At 42.1% G+C, this 12,948-nt stretch overlaps 1 protein-coding gene across 1 annotated transcript; it reads right to left on the bottom strand.

Moving 5' to 3' along the window:
• Positions 1–3,957: 3,957 nt before the first annotated feature.
• On the bottom strand, positions 3,958–4,369 carry LOC102489340 (succinate dehydrogenase [ubiquinone] cytochrome b small subunit, mitochondrial-like). Its single transcript, XM_027771839.1, is given in 2 exon segments — positions 3,958–4,046; positions 4,192–4,369. Coding segments are annotated over 2 exon segments (267 nt in total).
• Between the last annotated feature and the right edge of the window lie 8,579 nt (positions 4,370–12,948).

Here is a 12,948-nt window from a genome sequence, read left to right on the forward strand (position 1 = left end):
TAGACCAGAGAGAGTCAGAAAGAGGGAGAGAGGGAAAGTGAGAAATCAAGATGCCAGGCCCAGGACTCAAACAATCGTCAGCCATGTGGGAGTCCAGCACCTTAACCACCATGCCACCTGCCGGTCCTTACAATAGTATATTTAAAATAAAACCTTTCTTTTCTAGAATACATTTTCACATTAAAGATTTCCATAGTAGGCAAATAATAATTTATTTCTTATAATTTTATTTATTTATGTTTTAAAAGACACATTTATTCAACATCATGATTAGACTATTACATTTAGCAATCAACAGCATGGGTGCCAAAAAAATCTACATTAAAGCTCTTTGTTGGAATGCTTTATACTTTCTACAGAACAGAAACTGAAATAACTTGTATACAGTTAGTCACAAATACAGTCCTTGTTTTTTTTTGCCCATATACATGAGTATTGTCGAAAATAAGTCTTAAGCAGCTAGGCCCTGCCACTGTGCTTGGCAAAGTTCACAAATCTGTTGTAACCTGTAGCTTCTCTGTCACTTCTCTGGCTCTCCTTTCCTGCTAAGATTTGTTTCCTGGCAGTTAATTAAAACCTTCTGCCACTGCCATAGCTACTGCTGCTGTTGGAACCACCATAGCCACCTTGATTTTGTGATTTGACCAAGTATTGGCCTCCACCACCATAAGGGCTGGAGCTTCTGCCTCCAAAGTTGCCACCCTTCATGAGTCCAAAATTTGAAGACTGATTGTTGTGATTGCTAAGATCATTGTAGCTTCCAACACCTCCAAAATTGCCTCCATCATTACCAGATCCATTATAGCCAACCCCACTTCCACTGTATCTACACCACTACAGCTGCCACCAAAGCCACCATGACCTCCATGACCAAAGTTGCCATTGCCACCAAAACCATCGCCATGACCACCATCGAAGTTTCCAGAACCACTTCAACTTCTTGGACTGGAGGAGACACTAGCCATCTCTTGTTTGGACAGAGCTTATCTTACCTCACAGTTGTGGCTATTCACAGTATGGTATTTAGTTATTTATTTATCTTTTGAGAGAGAGATTTTTGCTATAGGTTGCTTGTGCTCACCAGAGAGACAGAGAGACAGAAAGTGAGAAATCATCCCCTGGGATGGCCATGCTGCAATCCCTTCTCCTCCATTCTCTTCTGGGGATTCTGGACACACGTAAGTTTAAGCTGCTAGATCTGGGACTTGAGCCACAGTTGACTATGTGGCAGTCCAGTGACGTAACCCTTACACCATCTGCTGGTTCCCATAGTATGGTATTTCTGAATGACAGTCTTATCTACAGAGTCATGATCATCAAAAGTAACAAAAGCAAAGCCTCTCTTCTTGCCACTGCCTCATCAGTCATGATTTCAATCACTTCAGTTTTCCCATACTGTTCAAAATAATCTCTTAGGTGGGGAACCAGCAGTTAGCGTAATGGCTATGTCGCTGGACTCCCACGTAGTCGACTGCGGTTCGCGTCCCAGACCTGGTGGCTTAAAACTCACGCCGGGTGCATGTGCGTGTGTGTCCAAGATCCCAAGAGGAGAATGGAGGAGAAGGGATTGCGGTGTGACCATCCCCCCTGGGGGGTGATTTCTATAATCTCTTATGCCGGGGTCCAGCCTCGGCGTGGGTGGGTTATCTCGACAAAGGTGGCGAAGGTGAACAGAAGACAGAGGCCTCGATGCTTTCTCATGCACGTCCTATGCCGGTGTTCTTCAGTGTCTTCTTTTTTTTTGGAGAGATTTTTTCGCTATAGGGCACGTGTGCTCGCCAGACAGAGAGAGACATAGAGACAGAAAGCAAGAAATCACCCCCCAGGGGGGATGGCCACACCACAATCCCTTCTTCTCCATTCTCCTCTTGGGATCTTGAGCACGCACGCACACGCGCCCGGCATGAGTTTTAAGCCACCGGGTCCAGGACACGAACCGCGGTCGACTACGTGGGAGTCCAGCGACATAGCCATTACGCTAACTGCTGGTTCCCTTCAGTGTCTTCTTTAATGCCACCAGTAAAGATCTTTTTCATAGTTCAGTGGGCACCTGGTCTCAGAATTTTCTCTTGAGACAGCCCATTTTGTTTCTACATCTCTTCCATCCACCTTGTGTGACCTTGTATTCACGACTGTATCCACCTCCTGGAGCAGATGGCATATGGGACAAACCCAAAGCCCCTGGAGCACTTGGTGTTTGGATCTTGCATTACCACACAGTCCATGAGCGTTCCCCTTTGCTTAAAATGGCTCCTCAGGCTCTCATCTACTGTTTCAGAGCTCAACCAACTGATAAAGAGTTTTTGCAGGTGTTCTAGCTCTTTAGGAGACTGTGACTTGACATGACAGCAGTGGGAAGAGAGATTTCTTTCTTTTTTGGGGGGAGGAGAGGTTTTTTGCTATAGGGCATGGGCGCTCACTGGAAAGACAGAGAGAGACAGAGAGACAGAAAGCGAGAAATCACCCCCCAGGGGGGATGGCCACACTCCAATCCCGTCTCCTCCATTCTCCTCTCCAGATCTTGGGCACACACGCACAGGTGCCCAGCATGAGTTTAAGCCACTGGGTCCAGGACTCAGACTGTGGTTGACTACGTGGGAGTCCAGCAACATAGCCATTACACCAACTGCTGGTCCTGGGAAGAGAGATTTCAATAGTGCTTCCCCAGTGGTGTCCACAGGCAGAAAAGAGTAAGATAATGAATGTGTCTATTTCTTATAATTTTGTATTTGTGGGCAGACTATTTTAGGACAAGTATAATACATTTGAACATTACATCTTGGTTCAGAATTTATAATATTTGACATGTCTGTAAAGTAGACTCCTTCCTTAAATGAACTTCTCTATATGTAGAAGCTCCCTAAGATTTTTTTCCCAGGATGGAGAAATTCTTCATGTGTGGTATTAACATTCTCTCATTTTAAAGTTTCCCTAGGATATGTAACCATCAGTAGCTGGTATTAACTGAGCAGAAGGGGAAGTTTTCAAAAATTAAACACTGTAAGGGTTGGCAGGTGGCATAGTGGTTAGGAGTGCTGGACTCCCACATGGCTGACCACTGTTCAAGTCCTGGACCTGGCGGCTTGCTTTCTCACTTTCTCTCTCTCTCTGTGTCTTGCTCTGGTCAAATTGAAAATAACAATAATGATAAATAAAATAAAAGGAATAATTATTAAAAAAAACACTAATTTTCTACAAACTCCTTAATCATCACTTAGTAGTCTTTCCTTTTGTCCATATTCCCAAATATAGAACTTTCATCATGTATTGATAGTAATAAAGTTGAATTCTCTTTAAGAGACTGATAAACAGCAAAAGTTCATATATAATGTTTAATTATACTTTGAATCTTGTGAGAAGTTTGGAGACAACCTTATTAACTCACCAGAATACAGAACTCAGTCTCTCAATTTCTGGATACCTTTCAAACTTTTCTTCAGTAATTCAGTTCTGAAAATAACCATGTGATTAGAAGAGACTTATCCACCAATGAAGTTGTGTTATTTGCTATTTCCTCCTTATTGTGAGCTGACTAGCTTGACAGAGCAGGGCAAAGAGGCACATGATCAATTCTTAAGGTATTACATCAAAAAAGGAGAGCTTCGGGAACCAGCAGTTAGCGTAATGGCTATGTCGCTGGATTCCCACGTAGTCAACCGTGGTTCGTGTCCCGGACCCGGTGGCTTAGAACTCACGCCAGGCGCATGTGCGTGCGTGCCCAAGCTCCCGAGAGGAGAATGGAGGAGAAGGGATTGTGGCGTGACCATCCCCCCTGGGGGGGGATTTCTCGCTTTCTGTCTCTCTCTGTCTGTCTGGTGAGCGCACGCACCCTACAGTGAAAATCTCTCCAAAAAAAAAAAAAAAAAAAAAAAAAAAAAAAGGAGAGCTTCCACATAATGGCAACAGCTTTGCAGATATCCACATCACGATAGCAGAAGTAACAAAACCCAGTGAAGGTTAAAGGTGAGAGTGCCAAAAGGCCTGCCTCAGCAGCTTTCTGCGATGTGTGCCCGTGCACATAGTCAGTAACAACTTGTCCAAGGCCCCAGTGACTATGGAGAATGAGGCTTGCAGCTAGAGAATAGTCCATCACAGAGCAAAGATTCCAATAAGCAGATGGAAGCAGTCACAGGAGCAAAACACTTGACAACCTTTCACTAGTCCAGTGGAGAGAGGCAGCCTTGGAATCAGAGTGGTGGCTTGGTGACAGGTGAATGTGCTGCACCACATGCACTCTGCACTATTTTGGGGTAGGTCAGTCCTGGAGAAATGTGGAGACATGAGCACGTCTGACCACTGGGGTTTGCAGGTATAGAGCTTGGCCTCCTTGGGCACTGCAGAGGATGCTCAGCCTCCAGAGAATCACCATCTCATTGCCCAGGGGCTGAAAAAATGTCTTCTTCCTATTGATTAGGACAGATAGGGACCAGCATCTGGCATAATGGCTATGTCACTGGACTCTCATGGAGTCAACCGCAGTTTGAGTCTCGGACCTGGTGGTTTAAACTCACATTGGGCGCGTGTGCATGCGTGCCCAAGACCCCAAGAGGAGAATGGAGGAGAAGACATTGTGGCATGGCCATTTCCCCCTAGTGGGGTGATTTCTTGCTTTCTGTCTCTCTGTCTGTCTGTCTTTCTGGTGAGCACATGCGCCCTATAGTAAATACCTCCAAAATACCTCTTCATATTTGTTCTTAGAATAGTTCTTAGAATCTTTGTTTTCAGTGTCCATAATAGTGTCAGATAGCGTTTTTGCAACTTGCACTGGGTGTTCTACCTCTCCTTTACTTTGAATTAATTGATGTGATCAAGGGACCAGTAGTTAGCATAATGGCTATGTCGCTGGACTCCCATGTAGTCAACTGCGGTTCAAGTCCTAGATCTGGTGGCTTAAACTCACGCTGGGCGTGTGTGCATGCGTGCCCAAGATCCCGAGAGGAGAATGGAGGAGAAGGGATTGCGGCATGGCCATCCCCTTGGGGAGTGATTTCTCGCTTTCTGTCTCTCTGTCTATCTGGAGATCGCATGTGCCCTATAGCAAAAACCTCTCAAAAAAAAAAAAAAAGAAGAATTGATGTGATCAAAACAAGGACTCAGAATTCACATAGATGATCACATCAGGGGCACAGAAAGTGTAGATGATTGCAGTTTTTGTTTGTTTGTTTGCTTGCTATAGGGTGCATGTGCTTATAGGGGGCGGGGGAGGGAGAGAGAGAGTGAGAAAGTACCCCTAGGTACCCCTTCTTCTCCATACTCCTCATGGGACTCTGGACACACACACACACACACACACACACACACACACACACATACATGCATTCAGGGTGATGTTCAAGCCACCAAGTCGAGATCTTGAATAGCACAGTTGACCATGTGGGATCCAGCTGCCTTAACCTCCATGCCACCTGCTAGCTCCATAGATGGTTGAAGTTATGATCAGATCCATAAGGATAAGATAGTTTGGATGCTACTTTATGTGGTGTCTGTAAAATGACACTTCAGATCTACAAGAAAAAACTAATTGCCTACCTTTCCTGATTAAAAATGTTCTCGTGGCAAACCCCAGCATTTGTTGTGTAGGTCTCCACGATCTTGTCCTGGCTGGGATGTATCTCCTAAGTAGCTAGATACACAGTGGCACAGTGCTAGGTGTGCTGATGTTCTTCTTCTGCATCTTTCTCCACAATTTTGTCCCCAGTCCTTTGATGCTAATCCCAGGGCCTTTCTCCAGATAGGCTGCCTGTGCTATCTGACACCTATGTGCATTATACACGTTTGCTCTCCTGAGTAAAATCCTACTCGTCCTCTAGGCTTGGGCTCAAACTCTACCGCTCCTCTGAAGTCCTCCCCGACTTCCTCTAGTTTGGGTTTTCTTAGCATACTTGTGATAGATCGAAAAACATGGCTGCAACACTTCTCATTTCCTCCCATTGGAAAAAGAGCCTATTTTCTTATTCCTTGAATCCAGATCGGCCTATGACTCATTTTGGTGAATATATAATATGACAGAAATGATGCTATTAGAGTTCCAGAGCCTGGGACCCCAAATGCCTTGAAATGTCCTCCTTTGCCTTCTTGGAAATGATGCCCTGAGCTGTGTAAAGAAGCTTTGTCTAGACTTCGAGAGGGTGAAGAGGCCATGTGGAGAACTAAGTTACCTTGGATAATGCTGGCACCAACTGCCAGTAACGTGAGGCCATCTGGACACTCCATCCCTGTTAAGCTATCAGGAGACAGGAGACCTCTGAATGACCCCAGGGAAACCAGAGTTTCTTTCTTTTTTTTTTTCTTTTGTAATTGAGATTTATTGGTTGTGTCAAGGATCAGTACAGACATTTCAATTTGTACCAATTCTTAACATAAGTACCAAAAATTTAAAAAACCAAGTATAGTGATTATTTTTAAGTTATTCCAGTGACATTCCAGCTTCAAATTTGTAGGCAAATTTTCCTTAAGAGAATATCAAGAACCACTGTCATCAAATGTTGAAAGCTGTTATATAAGTCCCACCAAATCACAATTTAGTATCACACACACTACATACTTCAAATTTCCAATCTTTCACAGCACATTAACAAAATTATTAGGAAAACTGGACTACCACGACCAAAGATGTTACAGAGTGCACACAATTCTGATAGGGAGAGCAACAATCAAAGAGTGGTTTTCTTTAGGAAACAATACTACTAAAAAACATAATAGAAGTAATTTAAAATATTCAAGACACATTAAATGTATGAATGTGACTCTGAACTGCCATTTAGTATGCTTTGTAGTTAGGATATAAAAACTACCCACCCGCCCTCACCTATGGAATGTTAAGCTGACACGCAAGAGAGTCAAAGCCTCCTGTAAGTCAATATCCCACTATTTTCTGGTCGTACTGAAAAATAAACAACCAGTAAATGATTTCACCTCTTAAAAAAAAAGCATTTACACTTAAAAAATGGGATGAGGTGGGATTCTCTCCTTCTTAAAAATGTTTCTAGAGCTACTAAAAAACTTGCATTTACAAAATAGTTGATAAAAATATTCCTCTGGATTGTACAAGAAGGGAGACAGGGACCATTGATAAGACATGGTATATGGGGCGTGACATTACTCAGACTGGGCTTCTTTCTTACCTGCTTCATCAGAGGATGGATTCTCTTCATTTTTAGTTTCTCCATTTTCTGCAGGTAAATCTTATTTAGTGTCTCAGTTGACCACTTCAGCCTGTTTCCCCTTTGCTCCCCTTTTCCCTTTTGTTTGCACTCTTTTCTCTGAAAATTTATCCTTCCTTTCACCTTTTTTGGCTTCATCTCCACTTTTGCAGGAGCAGGTTTAACAGACAACCTCTCCGATCTCCTCTTGCCTCTTCCTTGGCACCCCCCTCGGCTGAGTTGACCTTCCTCTTGGGCATCTTGGCTGTGGACAGGGTGCGTGCTGGGTGCCTGATGAAGCCTTGGTGCGCCTAGAGCCTTTGTGGAGTTGAGTGGATAAACCCTACCGCTCCTTCCGCCACTAGAGCTGCTGGAACTCGCGGCAAACCAGAGTTTCTAAGTGAGCCCAGACAAAATGCAGAATCATGAGTAAATGAATGGTTGTGTGTTTGTGTGGGTGTTTTCTAAAGTTAAAAAAAACCTACTTGGTTATTTCATGAGAGAGGGGTTGGGAAAAAGACAGAAAGAGCAAGAGTGAGAGCGAGAGTGAGAGAGAGGCAGGTACCCTCAACAGTGTCTTGCCATACCTTGATCCTCCTCCCAGGTGCCCAGCCAGCCAGGATCACGGGCATGCATTGGCCTAGCCATTGTATTCAGGTCAACATGGAATCTAAACCGCAGGCTTCCATGTGGCTCCATCACTGAGGCTGGACAATGGTTGTGGTTTTATCACAAAATATTGGGGTGGTTTATTATGCAGCAGTAATCTGATGACTGTGGAGTATTTTTCTTGGAGCTTATAAAGATCATGTATCTGAAGGAGGTCACAGAAAACTGGGAAAATATTGCCTAGGGCTAGGAATCGTCTCTTTCTACTATATTTTTTATTTAATTAATTCCCATTTATTATTTATGTGTCAAATTAGGTGACTTGTCTCTGACACTTCTTAACTGATTACTCAGAGACAGAGGTAAGGTACTTCTTCGATGGGTTCCTTCACACACTGGTTTTATTACAATATGTTTCATCCTTTATGAAGATAATTGCCTATTTCTTCTGGTGTATTTTTTTTCTGTGAAGGCCTGTAAGGGCAGAGATAGATCTACCAGAAGATATCATTTATTGTAGATTTCTAATCTAGCATAGCACATCATGTATATGGAATAATTTTCTGCTTATGGATCTCATCAGTTTATTAAATATTTCCTATGCTCTCAGAAGGTCACCTATTCCATTATGATACAGTGGTGGGGTGACAATGTCTTTCTTCTTTTTTTTTTTTTTTTAAGAGATTTTGGCCGTAGGGTGCGTGCACTCACCTGAGAGAAAGAGAAAGACAGAGACAGTGAAAGGAAAAGTGAGCAATCACCCCCAGGGAGGATAGCCATGTCACAGTCCTTTCTCCCCATTCTCCTTCTGGGATCTTGGCATGCACACATAAGTGCCAGGCACGATTTTCAAGCCACTGGGTTCAAGACTCAGATTGTGGTCGGCCATGTGGTAGTCCAGCGATGTAACCACTATGCCATCTGCTAGCCCCACAATGCCCTTCTTTATGAGATAAATTATAAGTATACATTCTATTCATAATCTTACATCTAATTATTACTACTAGAAAAAAAATCCCCTGCATATTTGAATCTGGGTACAATATTCCCCTTAAATCATCTCTTTAGCCATGGCTGAGAAATAGATGATGTCTGGCTTGGAACTTCTGACTACTCTGATAACTCTTCTCTGGTTAACAAAACCTGGTGTAAAATATCCTAAGAACTTAGCACTAGAAGCCATTCTTTGGGTTAACAGAGCCCAACCTAAGGGACGAGCAGAGGGTGTAATGGTTACGTCATTGGACTCCCACATAGTTGACCACTGTTTGAGGCCCAGACCTGGTGGCTTAAAACTCACGACGGGCACTTGTGCATGTGTATCTCAAATCCCAAGAGGAGAAAGAAGGAGAAGGGATTGTGATGTGGCCATGCCCCTGGGGGGTGATTTCTTGCTTTCTGTCTCTCTGTCTCTCTCTGTCCCTCTGGTGAGTGCACGTGCCTTATTGCAAAAGTCTCTCTATAAAAAGAAAAAGAACCCTACTTAAAATGTTATGATTAGGGACCAGCAGTTAGTGTAATGGCTATGTCGCTGGACTCCCATGTAGTGGACCGTGTTTTGAGTCCCGGACCTGGTGACTTAAACTCACTCCAGGCATGTGTACGTGTGTACCCAAGGTATCGAGAGAATAGAGATGGGATTGCAGGGTGGCCATCCACCCTGGGTGGTGATTTCTCATTTTCTGTCTCTCTGTCTCTCTCTGTCTTTCTGGCGAATGCACGCCCCTTATGGCAAAAAAAAAAAAATATGATTAGAACATAGAGCCATCAAAGAAGGTCTGACCTAGACAGAGGATCAATCTATCAATAGAAATTAATTATTTTTATTAATGCAACTTAAGCACATATTGATTTGCTGATTATAAAGACCTGGTGGCCAGTCATAGCATATATGGAAAATTTTTGGTCAGAGTGACTTAACATCTAACTTCAAACTAAAAATACATAGTTAATTTTATTTACCTTTTTGAGAACAAGTTTGCCAGTTTTCAGTTCTATAGAGCACGTGTGCTCACAGGGTTGGGAGTGAGAGAGAGAGAGAAAGTGAGAAAGCACTATTGTGATGACAGAAAATTGCATTGTATATAACGCCTGTGAGAATTCATGTTAGCCAGAATTCTCTATTTCATTTCTCTGAACTCACTACAGCTTTTTTATTTTTTTGTAGGAAAATTTATATTTAGCACTTGGTAACTTTTTTGTCGTTGTTGTTTAATTTGACTAGATCCTACTTATAAAAAGAAATAGCAAATTACACTCATTTTTTTTTCAGAGAACTAGGTATTCTTGTTTTTCCAGTGTTGCAGAAAATGCTGAGACAGTATAAAGAATGAGGTTGGAATTAGACTAACTAGGGTTTGAGACTCCTTTGTACCACCAGGTAATTGTGTGACAATGGAGAAGTGATTAAACTGCATTGAAAAGCAGTCGCCTGAAGTGAAAAAGTTACCTTTTTCGAGGCCTGGCATGGAGAAGTGCTCAGGGACCAGCAGCCCTTCTGTGGCAGTGACTTTCTGTTCCTGGATAGATCCAACCTCCAAGGAGTAGCGCTTTGGTGAATAACTGCGGCTAGTATTAGATCCTGCCACTGAAACTTATTTAGTGTATTATATCTTTGGAGACTTCTATGTTTAAAACAGGAAGTAAGGAACACATGCAAGATCCCTCTGAATGCTCTGGGACCTTTTCTTAGCTGGGACATCTTGTATAGGGTGGTGTGTGTATGTGTGTGTTTAAAATAGCTACACTTGTATAGAAGGTAACAGGACCCTCTAGGTCAATGAGAGCAGTGTCTACCTGTGGAGGTGTGGAGAGGATGTTTTGTGACAGGCAGGGGTAGGGGAGAGGGTGCGGAGCGCAAGTCTTCAGGGCCCTCTAGTGTTCCTGAAACTTACGCCAAGGTTTTCACAGAGGTGGCCTTGGCTGATTGTAGTATCTGTGGGCCGATGCTGCCATCTTGTGGTAGAAATCTTAGAATGTTCCATGCAAGATGCTTGCTGAATGGACCGTTTTACCTGCATCCTCCGCAGGCTTCATTCTGCCTTTGAAAGGTAATTAAATGACTTTACCAGAAAGTGATATTTAAAATTTATAAATAGTACTAGAGAGAGATATATTCTGGAGTAAAGTGTAGTTCATGTTTATTTTTAACTTCATAGAAACTTTACAAAATGCCAAGATACTTAAGGCTGTTTAATAAGCCATATCACTCTGCTTTACATTGTGTTTACTTTAGAAAAAAAAGAAGTCTTCATAATACAGACTCATGTACATACTGAATCAAAGAGCCCAAGATCTACTCTCTTGTGTACATATTTTATCTGAAAATTTTAATATGGGCATATTGGAAAGGGTGTAAGATAAAATGGAAAGAAGAAAAAGTCTTTCTCCTCATATCCTCTCTCTCTCTCTCCAAAAGAAGCCAATATAAATTGTTCCTTCAAGAGTAAACACTAGGACCAGCCGGTACAGTGGTGGTTAAGGTAGCTGGACCACACATGGCCAACTATGTGGTTCAAGTTTTGGATCCAGTGGCTTGTAAAACATACTGAGTGCATGTGTGTACGTACCTAAAATACTGAAAGGAGAATGGTGGAGAGGAGATTGCAGTGTGGCTGTTCCCTCTGCTGGGGACGGGGTGCTTTCTTGCTTTCCTTCTCTTTCTGTCTATCTGTCTCTCTTTTTCTCTCTGGTGAACACACACACACTATAGCAAAAAAAAAAAAAAAATGCCTAAACACCGATACATCACATATTTATGTAGGAAGTACGAGTCTCAGTTCACAAAATATGAAGTAAACATACCTTTAACAAACTTTTAAGACCACATTGTTTTTTAAAAATAATTATTTTGGGACCTGCAGTTGGCGTAATAGCTATGTTGCTGGAGTCCCATGTAGTTGACTGTGGTTTGAGTACCACCCAGTGGCTTAAACTCACGCCAGGCGTGTATGCATGCATGCATGCATGCCCAAGATCCCGAGAGGAGAATGGAGAAGGGATTGTGGCGTGGCCATCACCCCTGGAGGGTGATTTCTCGCTTTTTGTCTCTCTGTCTCTGTCTTTCTATAGCAAAAACCTCTCAAAAATAATTATTTTATTTAACTTTATTTATTTATTTTAACTTGACCAGAGACAGAGAGAGAGAGAGAGAGAGAGAGAGAGAGAGAAAGTGAGAAAACAAACTACCACCAAGTCTGGGACTTGAACCACAGTAGGTCATGTGGGAGTCCAGTGCCCTTAACCACCACATCACCTGCCAGCCCTTACATCTTTTTTTTAAAATTAAATGTATTTATTTACATTCATTCATTGTACATCATTACAGCATACAAAGTGAGATTTTCCATCCAGAGTACACTGTGTATTGGCTCAATCAAGAACATCAACATACATGTTATCATCAACAAATAATCTTCCATTTCTTGTTTCCTGTATATTTTGCTTTTTTCCCCCATCCTTGATTCCCTGTCTCTCACCCTCATCCGTCTCCCACTCTCCTCCCACACTGTCTCTGGTATCTATGTTTGCTTTCTATACTACCCACCCTCCACATTTTATTGAGTCACTAAAGATCTTATTTAATCTAAGTATTTTCATAGCAAGCACAGCTGATATATACATTTCCACGAACACAAGTCCAACTTTAGGCATAAGCCTCAGTAAGTAGAATGAACATCCTATAAAGTAGCACCTAGCTGGGGCTATATATCTTACTGCAGGCATTGAGTAGATATTTTTAATGCATTTTTTTTTTAATTTGAAGAAAAACAGTTTTAGTTTTTTTTTCCCTGAAACTTTTTTTTAACTTAATTTACATTCTTTCCGTAAGCATCATCACAACACACAAAATGTTACTTCCCATCCAGAATATACTGCATAGTGACTTAATCATGCATATTATTATAAAAAAATTCAATTTATAGTTCCTAGAATTTTTACTCCTCTTTCAGACCCGCTGTCCTTTCCCACCCCCTTCTCCCACTGTCTCTGGTGTCTACAATTGTCTTCTATTCCTTTTCCACCCACATTGTATTGATCACACAATTTCTTAAATAATCTAACTACTTTCAATGGTAAGTTCACATGGTACTATTAAGAAAACCAGTTTCAACTTAAATCATAGAAATGCTAAGGAACTTTTCTTAATGCCAGGAAACAGGATAGGATTCTGTTCAAATGGTAGGTGCATGAACCT

Source organism: Tupaia chinensis, unplaced genomic scaffold, assembly GCF_000334495.1.
Source record: "Tupaia chinensis unplaced genomic scaffold, TupChi_1.0 Scaffold000235_1, whole genome shotgun sequence".
Taxonomy (NCBI): domain Eukaryota; kingdom Metazoa; phylum Chordata; class Mammalia; order Scandentia; family Tupaiidae; genus Tupaia; species Tupaia belangeri.